Source organism: Lolium rigidum, chromosome 5 (genome assembly GCF_022539505.1).
Source record: "Lolium rigidum isolate FL_2022 chromosome 5, APGP_CSIRO_Lrig_0.1, whole genome shotgun sequence".
Classification (NCBI taxonomy): Eukaryota; Viridiplantae; Streptophyta; class Magnoliopsida; order Poales; family Poaceae; genus Lolium; species Lolium rigidum.
In genome coordinates, this window is record NC_061512.1 from 48,748,216 (window position 1) to 48,769,558 (window position 21,343).

A 21,343-nucleotide genomic window follows, 5' to 3' on the forward strand; every position below is an offset into this window, starting at 1 on the left:
AACTTTCTTTGGATGGATTTGTGTTGCTGGTTTTGCATCAGCATTCGGTGATGTTGGTTGTTTTTGGTGCTTGTGGAAACTTTCGTTGATGTTTTGGGTTGTCCTGGCTGCACTAGTATAGTAGTATTAGTGTGTGAACCGTAGCATATATATGTTTGCTGCGTAGGTTTGGATGTCCAAAAATTCAGTGGCATCATTTCCTCGGTCGTTCTTGTGTTATTTAGCGGGTTAATTTCCTACCGCGGGTTGTTGGATTCAGCTGGAACCTTATTTAACTTTGCTGCTGCTATCTAGCTTTGTTTGACCTGATGAAATGAATGATGTATGGGATGGGAGTCTCTTAGAAGTGACAATTTGGTCACTGATTTATTCCTGATGTTGCTATGATGAAAAGCGTCTATTTTCTCTTGGATTTGTATCTCACTTTGTGCATTGTTTTCTCTCTCAAGTATTCATGAACATTCGGCTTTTTTGCCCGAGTATTATGTTTCTTAACTCTGTCAAATTGATGACTGTACCTTACTCATTATTTTGTCAAATGGAAGCTACATGGAAGAAGGAACGAGGAAAAGTTGAAGCAATCTTGTTGGTATGTTACTTTCTTGCTTTGGTCTACATGGAACTGTGTTGCTGATGGTTTGTTTCTTTGGTCTATATTATTCTGTCATCGTCGGGCTTGTGGCTGGGCTTGCTTGTGCAAATTCGAATTTTTCTAGTATTTTTGGGCATCATCTTGGTTTAGTTGGATTCCCGTGATGCCTTGATGTAATCTGGAGCTTGGATGCATTTTGAGGTTTGATCTGTCATGCTACCATGTTACGGGTACCTTGGATCAAGACGAGTGCTTTGGAGGATGAGATGACTACGGGGCTTAATCAAGCGGCAAGGACGGGGGCGGAACTCGCACCTTCTATGTTGCCTGGCCTCTTTGGTGTCCAAGTTGTCGCAGCTGCTGCCGACGCTTTGGTCGTGGCCTAAACAATGTCTTGGTCCTCTTGTGATGTCGAGCAGTTGTTGACATGGTAGTAATATGCATGCAGTCTTGTGATGCTCCAGGTTGATTAGCTTGTAATAGCAGTAGCACTAGGTGTTGTTTCCTTGGCTGCAGCGGTTTGGTTTTCCTACATGGCCATGCACACTTTATCTTTTGATGTGCTCTAGAACGTCCGAAAAAATTGAAAGTCTTGGCCAAAATTTTTGTGACCGCTAGTGTCATCATGACTCGCTGCTAGCTTTTCTTTGTGTGATAAAAACATCTGAAAATCAGTGCCCGAATTTTGAGGACACCTGAAGCTATCTTGGTTTACTAATTGGATTAATGAATTGACTGAGAGCGCTCTGAAATCTTAACTTTATTCTTCCGTATACAACATAGAAAGGAAGGCCAGCTATTTCCATCCGTCGGTCTGATCGATGCTAAGGGTACCTTGCCACACAACCTGGTCTGCGATGAAGTCGGATAGTGACTCCATCGAGCCAAGAGCGAACGACCCTTGTCTCCTATTTTGGTTCAAAATCAGCTGAGCGCCTTCATTTCTTATTTTGAAACATCCACCGGCTCCATATCGGCAGTACTACTCCACCTAAAAAATGAAAGTATCCACAACTAGTACAACGTGCGCGGTACATGCAAACTCCGAGCCCTGTATATCTCTCTCCAGCTGATGATCTTCCTCGGTAACCAGCGCGTCATAATGCGAGCGTCCTGATTCGTCGACCACGCATGCAAGCCTCGTCAATTCCGCACCATGATCTATGGGAACACATGCCTCACCAAAATTATAAAGTCATGCATGTAAGCACATAGTTGGATGTGTGCATATACGCCTATGCACCAACCAAACCAGCACCTAGCGGTGAATCCATGGACACGCAGAGATTGGGACCTATTTTTGAGACTCGGTTATGTCAATCAAGCTTAGTAAATCAGAAGTAGTTTGCTAGTATTATTGTAAGGAGGAGGTGGTGACAGCACAGTCACCAGCCTCATCCGGACACATGGATATATGGATTTGTAAGAGGACGCGTGTGTTCTTGCCGTGAAATAAACGGGAGTACTGGTTTAGTATTCCTAAAACGTGCCTTGCCTTCGTATACATAGCAGCCCTCAAGTGCCGGTGGTGCGCCGTCCGCATATCCGCCGCTAGGTTGTCCAGGACTGCCCCAGAAGCCACACACGACCGGCGGTCTCGCGGAACTTCTCCAAATCTGCGGAGGCAAGCTCGAGGCCGTGGTAGCTCACCCGTGCGGCCGCGCATGGGAAGGCATAGGCGTGCCGCGGCTACACGGCGCAAGCGTGCTTCAAGCTTAGTAAACTAGAATTAGTTTGCTTTGTAGGGAGGAGGTGGCACTGGCGGCATAGTCACCAGCCTCATCTAGTCATCCGGACAGAGGAGGGAGACATCTATGGCAGTGGCGGCATAGTCACCAACCAAACCAGGTTCTGTATTCCTACGGTGTCTATTGCATTTGTATAAATGGGAATAGTATTCTTACAGAAATTTTCATGTTACGAGGTCTGTAGTCTGCCTGCCAGGAAAACATCAGCCCACCAGCCGAAATTAGTATGGCCCAACTGAACAGCATGCAGTCCAATAGTGGAAAGGAACAGCTTTGGTTGTGTGGTTGGTGAAGCATTGCAATATTTAGTCCCACCTTGCTAAGCTAGAAAGGTTGAGAGCACCTTATAAGGGGGGTATTTTGTTGTCTTCTAGATAGTAGTATAAGATGAGCAATACATCTATATAGCGCGTGCGCTCGCGTGAATATTCGCGACTCCGACTTAAGACTTTGGACGCTTGGCGACGGCGCCGACAGCCAATAAAATTGTTTTTTTAAAAGTAAACTGACTGAGTTCTTGTTCGGTGGGAATTTTAAAGTAGCCTATCTAGTAATTCATTTCTTGTGCCATTTTAACCGAGTTCAGATATAGATGATTCAATCATCACTAATCAGATTAATGTTAGATCTGGAGAGTTCTTGCCTGTTTAGGGTTTGCTTATTGTGATTTTTATGTTAATCTTGCCTGTTTAGGGCTTGCTTTTGTAAATCTCGCCCAATATGGGGCACATTATTTCAAATACAAACCTAATTAGCTAGTTTGAGTTTGTTTTTACATATTTTTAATAATTTTTCCTTTTTGATCCATATGATTTGCGTGGTTACCTTGAGTGTATCATGCGACCCAAACGGGCACGAGGACGCCGACTTATCCTTCTTTATCCATGCGGTGGCGCAAACAGATGAAATCGGACACGATTGAATCGGCGCGGAGATTGCTGATTTCGTAGAGTTTAAGGAAGTTTCATATAAATTTTGTCGAAGTTACGGAGGAGGAGGCGTGCGAGGTGGCGAATGCGCTAGCGCCACCACCATTGCAGTAGGAGGCGTGAGAGGACTCCAAGGCTCCGACTTCAACGAGATAGCGATGTGGCCACACTTCGTTGAGGTACTCCGCGCCTCCTCTCACGAGGGTGTGGCACATGCGGCTGCAGAAGAAGCCGAGGCAGCGGCCTTGCTCCATATGGCGCATGAGAAAGATGAGGCCATGCTTTTGTCTTTCAGGAGGAGAAGGAGGAGTGTGCCACGGCGAGGATCATGGCTGCGGAAGCAGCAAGCCCTCGCCGCGGCGGCCCATCGGGAGGCCGCGGCTGGTGAGGAACAATGTGTCGTACAGAAACAATGTCAACCACGCAACGAATTACGTTCAAGTATTTGTATTTGATTATTAGTTAATGCTAGTGCCACGTGTACTTTTCAATATTTTATATGTAATATTTGAGAAACTACTCGAATTTATTGACACTGTAATGTTATGTAATGTTAATGGTAGTGTCATATGTCTGAAATTCCTTTGCTGCGAACTGTACTCGACTCGTCCTCACCGCTGTACTCGACAAGCCTTCGCACCTGTAACTACACTAGTGAAAAAGGAAAGAGACACAGTCCTGTACTCCTACATAAGTTGTACTCGACTCCCGGTCACCCCTGCACTCGACACGCTTTTACACCTGTACCTGGGCTAGAGAAAACGGAAAGAGACAAAATCATGTACTCCTTTTTGTGCGAAACATGTACTCGGTTCGCCATCACCGTTGTACTTGACACGCATTTGAACCAGTACCTGCGATGGAGAAGAACAGACTTGTACTCATTTTGATGCGAAACCTGTACACGACTAGCCGTCATCGCCGTACTCGACACCCAATAGAACATGTACCTACGCTAGAGAAAGCGGAAATCTTTCCAGATAAATCAAAAAGAAAAACACAGTACCGTGCTCCTCTTCCAACCTAACTCTGTACTCCTACCTACGCCGGGGATGTACCTCACCACCATTCGAACATGTACCTGCGCTAGAAAAACGGAAACTATTTACGGATAAATCAAAAGAAAAACACGATACCGTGCTCCTCTTCCTACATAACTCTGTACTCGTCTCTACGCCGGGGATGTACTTCACACCCCTTCGGACGTGTATCCGCGCTAGAGGAAACGGAAATCTTTCCGAGATAAATCAAAAGAGAAACACGAGTACCGTTCTCCTCTTCCTACAAAACCTCGTACTCGTCTCTACGACGAGGATGTACTTCACACACCTTCGAACCTGTACATGCGCTAGAGAAAACGGAAAATCTTTCCAGAGAAACCAAAAGAGAAATACAGTACCGTGCTCCTCTTCCTACATAACCTGTACTCGTCTCTACGACGAGGATGTACTTCACACCCGTTCGGACGTGTACCTGCGCTAGAGGAAACGGAAAATCTTTCCACATAAATCAAAAGAGAACACAGTACCGTGCTCCTCTTCCTACATAACCTGTAAGAGTCTCTACGCCGAGGATGTACTTCACACCCCTTTGAACCTGTACCTGCGCTAGAAAAAATGGAAACTCTTTACAGATAAATCAAAAGAAAAACACAGTACCGTGCTCCTCTTCCTACATAACCTGTACTCGTCTCTACGCCGGGGCTGTACTTCACACCCCTTCGAACCTGTACCTGCGCTAGAGAAAACGGAAAATCTTTGATAATCACATTCATGTCGATCCATGGTGAGCTATAGTTTCATTAGCAGGTTCGGGTCCACGTCTTTTTGCGGCATAAGAAGATGACGGAAGCATGCAAGTGGCCTAGAACCACACTTGGGCCCGCTTGATTACGAAACCACTCGCTTGTTTATGTGTCTCTCTCTCGAATGTTTTTCTTAATTACTAGTTATTGTATTAAGCCCATCTGTAACGCGGCGACCTATTTAGTCCCCGCGTGTTTGAATAGGTTGATGTGGAGAAAATCACGGCCAAATGCGGCAACACAAACGAGCGTTTGTTCGCAAAGTTGTCCGTCGTGATCTAAATCGGGTCCAGAGTGTGCTTTGCATGGCCGTGGACGATGACGGACGCACGGCATGTTAGCTTGATATTTTTTAAAAAGAATACGGTAAGGAAAGCTCCTAGAGTGATTTTTTAAATAATAAGAACCCAAATTTATGTCCCTTCAAACTTGAATCTGGATGTCTGGGTTGTACATCCACTTCCGACTCCTTAGCGTGCTAGCCTGTTGCTCTCGGTGGAGCCGCTTGTCGGCCTTTTAGCGACCCCGCGTGGTCTTATTAAATGGGATCGAGTCCCCATGCGCACATTTTCACTCCACTTCGGTACTCCCACTGCGTCGACAAGCCTGTCGCCATGGCTCCCAAGAAGCAGCGGACGACGCACGCCCATGAAGCTCCATCAAGCCGCGCGCACGTCTCCAGCCTCTCCCAGCCGGCCATCCTGTGTCAACGCACCTACATGACGGTGACGGTCGCACATGCTTGTTGGGAGGTCGGAACCCCGATGCCGTGGCCGGATGTTAATCTGTCCCACGGGTGGTCGATCACTCGTACACTCGGGGGTGGAGCAAGTGAGGTTTGGTGTGATGGCACAAATATCAATATCTTGTGCATCCTACCTGGCCTCACTTACTCCATCTCTGGATGTTAATATTTGTTTCGACCAACAAAGTATGAGGCATTCCATTTAGTTGATACCACTTGGCTCTTTCTTCCATTTTAGTGCCGATGATTAGAATGTTCGGTCAACTGTACACTCCGGGGTGTCGCTAGTGAGCCTGGTGTGATGGCACAAATATCAATCTCTTGTGCATCCTACCTGGCCTCACTAACGCCATCCCGGGATGTTCATATTTGTTTCGACCAACAAAGTATGAGGCATTCCATTTAGTTCATACTAGCTACTTCTTAATTGCATTGGCCTTTCTTCCATTTTAGTGCCGATGATTAGAATGTTTGGTCACCTATACGCCGCAATATACTTTGTAGACGAGCCCCCTTTCCCTGGCCGCCGTTCCGTGAACGAGTCCTTGATGAGACAACAACGCCGACATGCCTCTCCGGCGCAGCACCACTTTTCTTCTCTCGCCGTCCAGTACGTGAACGAGTCCTTAATGCCAAGACGGTGCCAGCCTCCTAGCATCATGCCGACCCTGTTGTCGCGCTTCGAGCCGTGTCGATCATGCGCCCTGCACTCTTTGCCTTCTTGCCCGGTGAACGAATAGACTAATCGTTGGAATAAGGAAGCCGATGACGGCCGATCGCAATTTAATCTTGCGGCCGGCTGTCATCGGTTTCCTTATTCCAACGATCAGCCTATTGGTTCACCGGGCAAGAAGGCGAACAAGGCAGGCGCTGGACACACGGCTTGAAGCGCGGCAACACGGCCCGGCATAATGCTCGGGCAGGCCGGCACGGTCTTTGCATCAAGGACTCGTTCATCGGACAGCCGAGGGACCTGGCGTGGTTCGCGCCGGAGATGCGAGATCGGCGTTGTTGTGTCGTCAAGCACCCGTTGACTGAACGCCGACCGGGGAAAGGGGGCCCTTCCGCAAAGTATTTGTGTTGACCAACAATGTATGAGGCACATATTCTATTTTGTCATTCCATTTGCTTTGAGATTTTCAAAATGCCGATGATTAAAATGTTTGGTCACCGTACACTGGGGGTGGCGTAAGTGAGCCTGGTAAGATAGTACAAATATCAATCTCTTGTGCATCCTACCTGGCCTCGCTTACACCATCCCTAAATGTTAATATTTGTGTTGACCAACAATGTATGAGGCACTTATTCCATTTTGTCATTCCATTTGCTTTGAGATTTTCAAAATGCCGATGATTAAAATGCTTGGTCACCGTACACTCGGGGCGGTGTTAGTGAGCCTCGTGTGATTGCACAAATATCAATCTCTTGTGCATCCTACCTGGCTCACTAACTCCGTCCCGAATGTTAATATTTGTTTCGACCAACAAAGTATGAGGCCCTTGTCATTCCATTTGCTTTGGTATTTTCAAAATGCCGATGATTAAAATGTTGGTCACCGTACACTTGGGGGTGGCGTAAGTGAGCTCTGGTAAGATAGCACAAATATCAATCTCTTGTGCATCGGACTTGGTCTCACCGACGCCATCCCTAAATGTTAATATTTGTGTTGACCAACAATGTATGAGGCACTTATTCCATTTTGTCATTCCATTTGCTTTGACATTTTCAAAATGCCGATGATTAAAATGTTTGGTCACCGTACACTCGGGGCGGCGTAAGTGAGCTCTGGTAAGATAGCACAAATATCAATCTCTTGTGCATCGGACTTGGTCTCACTTACACCGTCCCTGAATGTTAATATTTGTGTTGACCAACAATGTATGAGGCATTTATTCCATTTCTCTTGTGCATCGGATACTTGTTGGTCTCACTTTCTTCCATTTTCATCATAGTAGGAACTGGATGGAAGGACCCCGATGCAAGCGAGCCTGGTGGGTAGAGATGACGGAGCAAAGGAGGAACCGGATGAAGACTACTTTGTATCTCGAAATTGTGAATTTTGTATGAATTAAGAGTTGTATGCAAAACATTTGACACTTGCCACTATATATGTATCTCGATCGGGCTCTAAGTAATGTGATGATGATGTCTATGTTATATCTGTGCAATGTACATGATATTTATATTATATCTGAATGTTGCTGTATATAACCTGTGTATCTGTATTGTGTATCTGTATTGCTGTGTATAAACTGCATATGTGTAGCAGGCAGCACAAAATCGTGTATAATACAAGCAAATTCTGTGGCGCACTAAGAAGCAATTCTGTGGCGCACGCTTTTCTGTGGCGCACCTACGAACAAGTGCGCCACGAAACCTTATTTCTGTGGCGCACGACCAGGTGCGCCACAGAAAGCTTATTTTTGTGGCGACGTTTCTGTGGCGCACCACCCGTGCGCCACAGAATCAAATTTTCGTGCGCCACTGATAAGGCTTTTCCTACTAGTGCCCTTGAGACTTGAATCTGGATGTCTGGATTGTACATCCACTTCCGACTCACTTCTTAGCGTGTTAGCCTGTTGCTCTCGTTGGAGCCGCTTGTCCGCCTTTTAGCGACCCCGCGTGGTCTTATTAAATGGGATCGAGTCCCCATGCGCACATTTTCACTCCACTTCGGTACTCCCACTGCGTCGACAAGCCTGTCGCCATGGCTCCCAAGAAGCAGCGGACGACGCACGCCCATGAAGCTCCATCAAGCAGCGCGCCCGTCTCCAGCCTCTCCCAGCCGGCCATCCTGTGTCAACGCACCTACATGATGGTGATGGTCGCACATGCTTGTTGGGAGGTCGGAACCCCGATGCCGTGGCCGGATGTTAATCTGCCCCACGGGTGGCACTTGGGCCTAGATCGGGTTCCGGTACCACCCGTGCCAGCGTTCGGCTGCGCCCGCCGAGCCGTGATCCAGCGCTACCCTGCGCCCCTCTCGCTAGACATCCGCGACAACCCGGCGTACAAGGAGGGGTGCCCACATGGGACCTCTGGTTCACCCACGAGCATGACAACCGCAAGCGCACATACTTCGCGTCGCGAGCGCCAGCTCACGAGGCTCCGTCGGCCGCCAGTGCCATGGTCGTCCAGGAGGAGGAGGCGTGCGAGGTGACGAATGCGCTAGCGCCACCACCATTGCAGTAGGAGAGCGACGAGAAGCTCTGGGCCACAATAGAGGACTCCGAGGCTCCGACTTCAATGAGATAGCGATGTGGCCGTACTTCGTTGAGGTACTTCGCGCCTCCTCTCACGAGGGTGTGGCACATGCGGCTGCAGAAGAAGCCGAGGCAGCGGCCTTGCTCCATATGGCGCAGGAGAAAGAGGAGGCCATGCTTTATGTTGTCTTTCAAAAGGAGAAGGAGGAGTGTGCCACGGCGAGGATCATGGCGGCGGAGCAGCAAGCCCTCGCCGCGGCAACCCATCGGGAGGCTGCGGCTGGTGAGGAACCGGAGACCCACGGCCCAATATAGGGCACATTATTTCAAATACAAACCTAATTAGCTAGTTTGAGTTTGCTTTTACATATTTTTAATATTTTTTTCCTTTTTGACCCATATGATTTGTCGTGGTCGTGTTGGGTGCATCATGCGACCCAAACGGACACGAGAATGCCGGCTTTTCTTTCTTTGTCCGTGCGGCGGCACAAACGGACGAAATCGGACACGATTGCATCGGCACGGAGATGGCTGATTTCGTAGAGTTTAAGGAAGTTTCATAGTTTGGAAGCAAATTTGGTGCACATGAGCACCAGTGCTCCTGATTTTTAAAATAATTAAAAACTGTATATCTACGTTTAAAAAAATTGTCACATTTATTCCGGAAATACATACATATGTCATGAGTACCCGTGCAAAATTTCGTTAGAGATTGCATTGTATTTTAAGCTACAGGAAAAAAACAAATTTATTGCTACGTATAGTGGCATATATTTGTCAGAAATTTATTTTTTTGTATAGCTCAAAATACAACATATTTTTCTACAAAATTCACACCGTATCTTCGAAATGTTTATATGTATGTGGGTATTTAATATCAATTTTTTTAGAATTCGAAAAATATGATTTTTAGAAAGCAGGATCACTGATGCTCATGTGCCAAAGACACTTTCCGAGTTTCATATAAATTTTGTAGAAGTTACGGGGTGAATCTCAAAGCAACAATGTTTTGTGAAGTTTCACATGTGGTATAAATCTGAAAGTATAAGTCAACGCTGAAAATTAAACAATAATCTGTTATATTTTGTGGCCGCAAATCCTTAGCCAATAAATGTGGTTCGACATAAAAGTATCTTGCTAAATCCGGTTCAAGGTATGACAAAAAAAAGTATTTCTAAATGAAAGTTGGCGACAAATCACCAGGAGACGATAATCTTTTTTAAGCGATTAACTATAGTAGACCATATTAATTCAGTCGAAAGTCACCATCCATAAGTCACCAAGTGTATATGAAGAGGCTTTTAACTAAGTTTATACGCCATCTATGTCCGTGCCCGGATGGAGTTTTTATCTTTCGAAATGGAGGTTGAAAGATCCACCCTCTACATCAAAATAGGCCACATAACCTTTTTATATAAATATTGAAATAGTCTTATAAAAAAGAATACAAAGATTAACCCGAACGAGCTCACTAGCGACATCTAACACATCACCAAGCTTAATGAAGGGATGGTCATGTCAGGATTGTGGACACTAGCCTCAAACCTACAAACATCATAGTAAATACGGATAGCTCACCAAACCATCAGACAGCTAACAAGAAAAATCAATCTGATAGACCCTTGGAGCACACCATTGCACATGATCAAGAAGTCACCGCCGACATCTTCCGCCCACCCATCCTTATGGACAAGGATCAAGGCACTAACCTTTGTAGGCCAGTCATCGATGCTGCCATGGCGCTAGAAAGGGACACCATCCTGCAAACATTCATCATCAAGCGCCTCCCGCCAAGACCTCTCTACACCACACCCTCGAGACCCGCCGATGTTGACGCAGTAGAAGAAACTGCTCCACCAGTAGGCCCCTCTAGGTGTCACGTTTTCTTAGACGATGTCCCCAAGAGGAAGGGCGGCACCGAAAGTGGCACCATCATCCATTCTGGGAGACCTAGATGTAAGGTTTCCCTCAAAACAACTTGGTCGGATGCAATAGATTGTAGCAACGACACCTCAAACATGGTAATGACGTCTGAGGCCACCGCCATCACAACCTGGCTCTCACCAGACGACCACCTCATGACCCTCCCGTGTTGTAGCCTCAAGGGCCATGACGTTCATTGTCGATCTGGTTGGAGAGGTGCCCACGCCGTTTGTTGTGTCGTCGTGATGGCGCGGCGCTGTTGGGCCGAATATCGTGTGTCAGGTGAGAGGAGGCAAACCAGTGCCATTTTAACCGAGTTCGCCTAGGTACTACTGTTCCATGCCTTGCACCTCGGAGATCTGATTCCGCCCCACACATTTGTCGTCTAGAGTTGGCCGCCGCACTGGATCCAAGGCCCCAGTGCAAGGAGATGAAGGTTCACCGCCTACCTCTTGGGAGATCTGACTTTGCTCGCCAGCTTTCTTCGGCAGCGTCGGGGGGTAGGGGAGGTGAGGGCGACGTGGGAGGGTCTAGGGTTTCACCCGAGCCACCTCTTGGGAGCAACGCATGCTTGCCTTTTAAAATTGGGCGGGAAGAATTTCACGTCCTAGCCGCATAATCGTGTCTATATACTGTATAATATAGCTAGTATCACAACCAAATCGAGGTGAATTCTCTTACTCCCTCGCATTCATATTACTTGACGCTAATATAGATATATCTAAACACCTTTTAGTTGTAGATACATCCATTTTAGCATCAACTAAAATGGATCGGAGAGAGTATTTTGTTTTCCCTAGCATTTCAACACTCACAAATGGTTTATTTTTTTAAAAAAATAAATACATATGGATTGTTGCCATTAACCATGGACCATGTCTAGTGTGATTTCGATATTGTTACTTATAAATTCCGATAGTACGTAGTACTAACAGAGTAACAGTCCCCATCCTTTAAAGTTAGCAGTCAGCAAACAAGCAGAGAAACATTTCAATCATGCAACATGACCAATTGACCACCAAGTACCAACCATGGATGGTCCATTGGTCAGAAAACCCTACATAAACACCAAGATTTTTGTGAACTCCTCCATGCAAAGCACAGATGCACACCTTGTCAATGGAGATCTCGCTCATCCATGCCTCGCTCTTACTTCCTCTCCTCCTCCTCCCCTTGTACTTGCTCTCCTGGCGTCAGAAGATCCCAAGTAATGGCCGTGGCCGTGGCAATAAAATCCCGAGCCCGCCCGCTCTCCCTGTCCTCGGCCACCTCCACCTCCTCAAGAAGCCGCTGCACCGCTCCCTCGCGGCCCTCGCCGCGCGATACGGCGCCGGCCGCGACGGCGCCGGCCTTCTCCTCCTCCGGTTCGGCGCCACGCCGGTCCTGCTCGTCTCCTCCTCGTCCATCGCCGAGGAGTGCTTTACCGTCCACGACGTCGCGCTCGCAGACCGCCCGGGCTTCGCGTCGCGGCGGGCTCTGACAGGCGGCGACTGCCCCAGCATCGCCCTCGCCAGCTACGGCCCGCTCTGGCGCCACCTCCGCCGCATCGCCACCGTGCACGCGCTCTCCGCTCACCGCCTCTCGCTTACGACCGCCGCGCGCGACGCCGAGGTGCGCGCCATGGCGCGGAAGCTCTGGCTCGCTGCCGGCCCTGACGCCGCCGTGGTCAGCGTCAAGTCCACGGCGTACGAGTTCGTTGTCAACGTGGTCATGGCCATGGTCGCCGGGAGGCGCATGCCGGAGGATGAGGTGCTCCGGTTCAAGGCTATGACAGAGGCGGCGTTAGCAGCGGCGGGGTCTGCCAACCGGCAGGATTTCCTGCCGTTCCTGCGGCTGCTAGACTTTGGGAGGACGGGGAAGAGGCTCGCCGGCCTGGCAAAGGAGCGGCACGAGTTCGGCCAGCGCCTCGTCGACGAGTACAGACGGCTTAACGACCCTGCCATCACCGACGAGACGTCCACGCCGGCGTCGAAGACGGTGATCGGGGATCTCCTGCGGCACCAGGAGCGGTCGCCGGAATCGTACAGCGACGTGGTCGTCCGCACCGTCTGCCTGGTGAGTCATGACTCATGAGTGAGCGTTGTTTACTTATTTATTAATTACGTAGACGTATTACCAACCGTTGCCTTAGGATCGGACGGTGATTACTCGTGGCGGAATGAGAAGCGTACGTGGGTACTATAACTAGCCACGTACTTTTTTTTCTCCGTCCTCTAAAACCTGTAATGGATCCTGCTGCTCTTTTGAGTTATGGTATAAAATGCTCAGGCCGGCCGCCGTACGTAGTCCCGATAAATAAAAAAAGTGTTAGTGTGTGTCAGTAGCTGTGTATACTATATAATTATTTAGTGACAATAATTCAGTGTTGCTGAAGTGTACATGTGATCGATCAACCACTACAAGATTAAAAATGGCACAGATTTGAACTAGCTAGTGTACCATATAGTAACGTGTTAGTGTTGGGAAATCCACTTTAGCTCATAGGAGTATATGAACCTGTTGTGTGAGAATACATTTTAAGGTGTCAAAAAATTTCGAAATAAAATTTTACATGTACATCTAGATATTTTATGTTTGTACACAAGTTTCCAGCAAAACGAAATTCCATATCCCCTTAAAAAGAATTTTTTTGATGTTACAACACGACTAAGACATTTTTTTGTCTTTGTATACATGCCACATAAAATGTTGCATTTTTCACAAAACTTATGAACGAACATAAAATGTCACAATGTACACCATAAATTTTATGTCAGAATTTTTTAACATTTTTAAAATTGATTTTTAATTATTTTGCATAATGGGTGTAAATGCTTCTATGAGCCAAAACGTCTCCTTCGTTAGTGTTGACAATGTTGTTTACGCTACCTCCCATTTGTCGACAGCAATCTGATGTGTACTACACTGCCAATTTGGTAGCTAGTGACAATAATTCAATATATAGTATACTAGTATTAAGTTAAATATACTGGTAATGCGATACACTTTCAACAAAGATTTTACAAAGCCCGAGTCACCGTCCTGCCAAAAGAATACATTTTAACTGGTATGATTCCACCAACTACATATATATATTAGCGTACGCAGAATTTTTTGGACAAGACAAGACAAGATGATAAGACTGTTACGTGTACATTGTGTTTATGTAGATATGTCTGTACAACTTGTAGTAGACTTGAGTATTGTATTTGCTTGGTAAATTTGTTATAAAACAACTGTGGAACTGATGAACTATCATTTTTTTTTGCAATATGATTTTGCAGAGCCTTCTACAAGCTGGTACAGACACATCATCTAGCACGATCGAGTGGGCGATGGCTCTCCTGCTTAACAACCCGGATGTTCTAACCAAGGCGACAAAGGAGATTGACAATGTCGTTGGAATGTCACGGCTGCTCGAGGAGCGTGACCTCGCACACCTCCCTTATCTCCGGTGTATCATCATGGAGACCCTTCGGATGTACCCCATCACACCTCACCTCACCCCACACCAAGCTTCGAGTGACTGCATCGTTGCTGACGGGCAGTTTGTCATCCCGCGCGGAACGATGGTGTTGGTCGATATATACTCCATGCAGAGGGACCCCGCCGTGTGGGATGACCCGAACAAGTTCAAACCGGAGAGGTTTTCTGTTGGCCAAGAAATCGGCGAGGGCGGTGGCGGAAAACAGATGATGATGCCATTTGGGATGGGCCGACGGAAGTGTCCTGGGGAGGGGCTAGCATGGAGGACGGTTGGGGTAGCGTTGGGTGTCATGATCCAGTGCTTCAGGTGGGAACGGACACATAAAGAGAAGGTGGACATGAGCGAGGGGTCAGGGTTCACCATGCCCATGGCCGTGCCGCTCGTGGCGGTGTGCCGACCTCGTGAAGAAATGGAAGCAGTTTTCAAGAGCACAAACAAGTAGGTTATTCCAACATCGTGAGCTCATTGTACCATTGAAAGGGAAGCAAAAACATTTCATGGAACACACTCGATGTGTGCGCGTATTATGTGAATCAACCAAACTTATTACTATGTGAATATTGGAGTGCATGTGAACGGTCTCCCGAAGTTTTCGTGGGTGCATCCAATTTTTCACAAAGGACAATGCTCAGTGCTGGGCGTCCCAGGGGGATCTGATTCCCCAGCCCCAGGTCTCCAGCCGTCGGATCGATATCATATACGGTTAGATTTGCATGTAGCAAAAAAACACCTCCGGCAGTAAAATAAACACCCCCGGCAGCAACTGCATGTAGCAAAAAACAGTTCGCCCATGAAATAAAACAAAAAAGTCTGAGCTTGCCGGAGAGCGCGTAGCAAAAAATTGTGCTATTAGTAGCAAAAATGGATATCGATGGGGAACTCGCTGGAGAATCACCGGAGACCCTAGTAGCAAACATATTTTGCAATTGTAGCAAAAGAAATATTCATATGTTGCAATTCCTCGGAGACATTAACGGAGATCTCGGCTGCAGCCGGCATCAGCACCGTCCAAGGTTGAAGAAACTCCACCTGCCAGAGGCAGCAATGCCCAACACCACCATTAGCAACGTCTGATGACTAAGGTAGCAAAGTAGTCATCCCGACGGTAGCAATACCGGAGGTCTAAGTTAGCAAACCCGGCCTCCACCGGTAGCAACACCAGAAGCCTAAGGCAGCAAACTCCCAGAGACACGCGGTGCCGACGCATGGAGGTGCTTGTAGCACCGGCAGCACCTCCTCCTGGGAGTGTCGAAGTGGTGGTTCAAGGGGACAGCACCGGCCATGGAGCTCGCGGTCATCCCTGACCACCCAAGCGGCCGCGACGCTATGGCGAGAGGACAGCCGACGGAGAGGTGCTCCACCGGGAAGGCGTAGGGTTGGGCTGGGGTTAGAGAGCAGCGGCGGCACTCCGTGGGAGGGCGACGGCAGCGGCGCTCCTTGGGGGATGGAGGCGGCGCTCCCTGGAGAAGGGTGACGAGGAGGAGGTGAGAGCGGAGTGGATGGAGGACCAGGAGGCTGTAGGGGAGTGCGGTTGTGGGAGCTGCGGGCGGCGCGAGCGCCCGTCATGGCCTCCATCTCCAACAACGTCGACGTCGGCAATGCGCGACTTGGCGGCGGCAGCGGCGGGCACGGCGGTGGCAGAGGGCGCAACACACGACTAGGCGGACACTGCGGTGGGCACGTCGGCGACGGAGCGCGGCGCGACTAGGCGACGTCGCGTGGCCGGGAGAAGCAGCGACCCGTGCGACGGTGCGAGGAATTGGGGAAGGGATAAGGCAGCAACATCATGCGTGGGTCCCACCGACACGTGTCGTTACCTGGAGGCAGAGGTTGCCAGCCACGGGATCCCCCGGGGGAGTTGAATCGTTTTCCTTTTCACAAGTCCGGATGCTTTTCTTTCTTGTTTTTGTGCTAGCCCATTAAACAAGATCATCACGCAGACAATCATGCATTGCGTGATGGTCTTGTTTAATGGGCTCGCAATGCATGATAAACTGATGGTCCTGAATTGGGCCAGAGACTCCCGCCATGGATCAACGTCACTCGTGCTTAACCAGCCGCCTGCTTCCGCTAACCACGAGGCCCCGTTTGCGCCGACCAGGTCGGTGGTTACCGCGCGCCCGCACGCGCGGTATGGGCCGGCCTGCTCGGCCCAGTTCGTCTTATTTTTTGTTTTATTTTTGTTTCTTTTTTCTCTTTCCCTTTCTGTTTCTTTTTTTCTTTTCTATTTCTTTTTTAGTTCTTAAGATTTAATTTTTAAATTTAAATATATTTTTAATGTAAATGTTCTATCTCAAATATTCGAGAAATTTTTTAATTCGAAAATTGTTCAAGTATAAAAACTGTTCAAATGCGAAAATCGTTCAAATATAAAAATTGTTCAAATTTGAAAATTATTCAAGTACAAAAAAATTTAAATACGAAAATTGTTTAAATATGATATTTTTCAAAATCGAAATTGTTCAAATAGAAAAATTGTTCGAATTCTAAAATTGTATAAATTTAAAAGCTGTTCAAATTTTAAAAATATACAAATTCGAAAATTGTTTATATATAAAAAAATAATAAATTTTGAAAATTTGTTCTAATTTGAAAATTATTCCAATCTGAAAAATGTTCAAATTTTAAAATTATTTAAATTTCAGAAAAAACTAAAATAATTTAAAAAAATCGAGTCTAAAAAGAACCAGCTTTTGAAAAACGTAAAAAGAAATAGAACAGAAAAAACGAAAAAGCAAACAAAAAAGGAGTGGGAATGTCGGGCCGACCCAACAACTCACCTGGTGCCTGGGGGGTGTGCGGTGCCTGGTCCGCGCCGACCAGGTCGGCGTACAGCACCCCACCCTCACTTGCGCCTAGCGCACCTTGTTGATGCTGACTCTTTTTCTGGTTGACGCATGACGATCCACTGCCGCATGTTTCCAGGCCCAAAGGGTTAGTGCCGTTGCATTCTTTGGTTGCTCTGGCTAGCAAGGGGTGGGCTGGGCTGCTGATTTTGACGGAGCCCTTTACGCAGTCGCCTACGAGAGTGGCAGCACGACACTGCTCGACTCAGACGGCGATCGATGCTAGTAGGAGCAAATTCATACAACAACTTGGAAAAATGAATATTACAGTGCATAAACTTGTATTGAGGGAGTAAATAGCTACAAAAGCAATCATAAGGTCACAAATTGTATTGAAAATTTTGCAAAAAAGACTCATGTATATTTTTCTTTTGAACTTGAGGCCATGAGTTGCCTTACACCGTTACACGCATGTCCCACCTATTTGTGTCTTGCACAAACAATAGACTATATGCTCAAAGTGAGGATTCGAACTCATGACCTAGCAACAAAAACGGGCATGCCAGTACAACACACTCCACTTGATGCCATCTGTTACACATTACTCTCTTTACATTTAAAATATTAATACTCTGTCGAAGCACAACACAGTGTGGGCGACGTGGCTAGGACTGCACGGCATCCCGGCCTCCGATAATCAGCCCACTCATGTTCAAAATAGAGAAGGGTGGTCGCGGCGGGAGCTACATCCGTGCGAGCTCTTCGTGTGCAACCTGTCGCGCAAGTGCATCGTCGACAAACTGCTTGAGATCTTCAGGCCCTACGACTCGTTGAGGTACACACCTGCATTGCATGCCATCATGGCGTGCTCTGCTCTCGTTTTAATAGTTAGTGTCACACGCTGCAATGTACTACTATTTTTATCCATGGAGAATTGAATAGACTAGTTGAACACAAGTGATGCCCTAGCTCCAAGTGGCATTGGGAGTTCATGGGAGTTCATGGGATTACACATAGTGTATGTTGATTTGGTACCTTATTTCGTAGGTAGAATTAACTCACATGTCTCTTCATCAACAAGGCGCATCTCTCAAATCTCAATGGATGCCCGTGCTCTCAACCTTAACTACAGTACAGATTGTTATTTTATCTTTTATTTATGGAGTCCATATTGGCAACTCTTCTGTTTATGCTTTCGTCGTATCTTACTGAAACCCACTGATGAAAAGTGGGTGGGATTTATATCAAGTGCTCCACATTGACATGGTGTTTTGGGTTATACGTCCAAATGCACCTATTAGAAAAATTGCAATTCTAAATGTATTTTAAAATGTTAAAACATTCTGGAAAAACAATCCTTCGTGCGCATCTGATCATGCTATGTTAGTACATCAAATTTTATGGGGAACGACATTTTTCAAGTCACAAAAAATATCATTCTTTGCTAAAAATTTATGTGCGGATGTACATCTAAAAAAAATTCCAAGGTTGTTTGATATTTTAAAATATATTTTATTTATAATCGATGCATCTACACCTGGCAGGCGCAATTTTGTGTTTTGCAGCATTCAGTTTTGCAAATTGTTGTATGAATTTGCTTCTCCTAGACAAGTTATTGTACCTCGGATCCTAATATCTCACAGAAAAAAATGTACTACTGAGTAAATCAAATCCCTAGTGGCTACTGGCCGCCAAACAACCCTGTCCCGGACACCCAGTCCTCGATCATCTCCAGCGCCGCCAGCCCTTGAGACGCCGGGACGAAGTGCCCGGCCCCATACACCGCGACGTGCGTCAGCGCGCCATAGCTCTGCACGCCGCCGGCGACCGTCCCTTGGCTGCTCCGCCACACAGCGCGCTCGGCGCCGAGGAACGCGGTCAGCCCGTCCCACTGTAGCTCCGGCAGCCACGCCTCGGCTGCCACCGGCCCAAGCTTCGCGTCGCGGATCCCCTCGTACAGAAGGACGCGCGTCTCCGTCTTCAGGAGCGCCTCCACCTCTCCCTTGGTGCTCTTCATGATGTCGTCGTGCAGAGCCGCGTACACGGCCGTGCTGCATGCCTCCACCGGCGCCGCGTCTTCCTGGGCGCGCAGCGCGGCCTTCACCTCGCCGTCGTTCAGGAACCCCTGCAACCTGGCGAAGTCCAGGAAGGAGCCCCCCTGCACGGAAACGTCCAGGAGCGTCGCCACCCCCGCGGCGTTCTCAAGCCAAGACACCAGGCGCTGCCAGGCGGTCGACGCCTCGCCCCACCTCGCCGCCTTGATCAGCTCCACGGTCTCCGCCTGCATCGCCTCCGCCTCCCTCCTCTGCCTCGCGTTGATGAGCCCCATGAAGTAGGCCGCGTCGGCGTGCGTGGTGGCCTGCGCCACGGGGTGCACGATCCCGTTGCCCACGGCCACGCCGCGCAGGTTGATCCTCTCGCGCTCCGGCAGCGCCGGGTTCGTGGCCAGTATCAGAGCGCCGGTGGTGGGGACGGACTTCCCGGCGTAGCTCTCGCCGGTAATGAAGAGCGGGCGGGCGCGGAAGAATCCCGGCTGAGCGTCCAAGAACGACTGGATGGCCGTGACCGTGTGCGCGGCGATGGTGGCCTGGTCGGTGGGGATGGCGGCGGCGGTCGGCACGGCGCTGTAGCCGGTGCCGAGCGGGCTGTCGAGGAAGAGGAGCCCGAAACGGCGGTTCCACGCGAAGGGGTTGGGCGAGAGGGACGCGCTGCCGCTGTCCAGTAGGTAGGGCCCTAGCTGGAGGAAGTTGCTGAGCATGGCGCTGCAGCCCGGGCCGCCCTCCAGCCAGACGAGCAGCGGCGTCGACTCCGGCGCCGTGAGCGGGTCGGTGGCTTCGTAGAAGGCGAAGTAGAGCGAAGCGTTCGCCGGCGGGATGGGGAGGTAGCCGGAGTTGGTCGGCAAGGCTTCTTTGGGGAACACCACGTCCGCCGCGGTGGCCCTGACGAGCAAGAGGAAGAGGAACAGCAGAGGTGCCATGGCGCTCGTTCGTTGCTTAATTGTAGTCTGCACATTTGGCTGGCTCCATGATATAGCTATATATATACATCCATCCATATCTAGGTATTCCTATTCATTATAGGACACTCCGAAATGCGAGAATCGCTTTGCTTCAAAACTAGGGTGTTGGCGGAGTAAGATGTTGTCTTATAGAGATAGGCTCACTTTGATTAATTCGGTGCTGACGAGTCTTCCTATGTTAATGCTTTCTTTTTTTGGAAATCCCAATTAGAGTGCGTAAGAGGTTGGATTATTATAGATCAAAAAATTTCTGGCAATCTGATGAACACAAGAATAAGTACAGATTATCTAAGTGGAATATTGTGTGTAGACCAAAGGATCAAGGTGGATTAGGGATCGAGGTCTTGCAACTGAAGAATAAATGCTTATTAAGTAAATGGTTATTTAAGTTGTTATTGGAGGAGGGAATTTGGCAGCAATTGTTGTGCAACAAATACTTGAAATATAAAACATTAGCACATGTAGAAGTTAAACCTACGGATTCCCCTTTTTGAAAGGGTCTAAAGTTAAGGATGATTTTTTCAAGAGAGGGTATTTTAAAGTCGGTGATGGCACAATGGTAAGGTTCTCGGAAGATGTTTGGATGGGGGATGTGCCCTTATCTCATCAGTATCCAGCACTTTATAATATTGTACAACATAAACATGTTTTAGTTTCAACTGTGCTAGCTTCTGCACCTCTGAATATTACTTTTAGAAGAGGCTTAAATGATAACAAATGGTTACAATGGTTGCATCTATGCCAACGGTTAATAACAGTAAATTTAATAACTGAACCAGATAAGTTTATTTGGAAGCTTACTGATTCGGGTTTGTTCTCTGCTAAGTCTTTTTATATGGATTTGATGAATGGGCATGCTATTTACCTGCGCAAATATCTGTGGAAATTGAAGATACCTTTGAAAATTAATTTTTTTATGTGGTTACTGAGTAATAAGGTGCTTTTAACTAAAGATAATCTAGCTAAACGGAAGTGGAATGGATGTCAAAAGTGTTGTTTTTGTGATTCCACTGAAACTGTTAATCATCTGTTTATTGCGTGTCCGTTTGCAAAGATCATTTGGCGTATGGTGTATTTATCTTATAGGGATTTCTATTTTCGTGCCCTCGGGTCCTTAGTTGTGCTCAG

The 21,343-nt window shown here is 47.7% G+C and overlaps 1 protein-coding gene across 1 annotated transcript; it reads left to right on the top strand.

Annotated features, from left to right (window-relative positions):
* The first annotated feature begins 11,980 nt into the window (after positions 1-11,980).
* LOC124651132 (cytochrome P450 81Q32-like) lies at positions 11,981-14,964 on the top strand. The gene is made up of 2 exons (XM_047190269.1): positions 11,981-12,999; positions 14,208-14,964. The coding sequence occupies exons 1-2, from the start codon at positions 12,049-12,051 to the stop codon at positions 14,850-14,852; spliced, it is 1,596 nt and encodes a 531-aa protein (XP_047046225.1). The 5' UTR covers positions 11,981-12,048; the 3' UTR covers positions 14,853-14,964.
* Positions 14,965-21,343: the final 6,379 nt, after the last annotated feature.

Excerpts from the sequence above, each read along its gene's own strand:
- LOC124651132 (XM_047190269.1), top strand. The coding sequence starts at position 12,049 with ATGCACACCTTGTCAATGGAGATCTCGCTCATCCATGCCTCGCTCTTA. Across the intron at positions 13,000-14,207 it reads TCGTCCGCACCGTCTGCCTG|AGCCTTCTACAAGCTGGTAC; the intron begins GTGAGTCATGAC and ends ATGATTTTGCAG.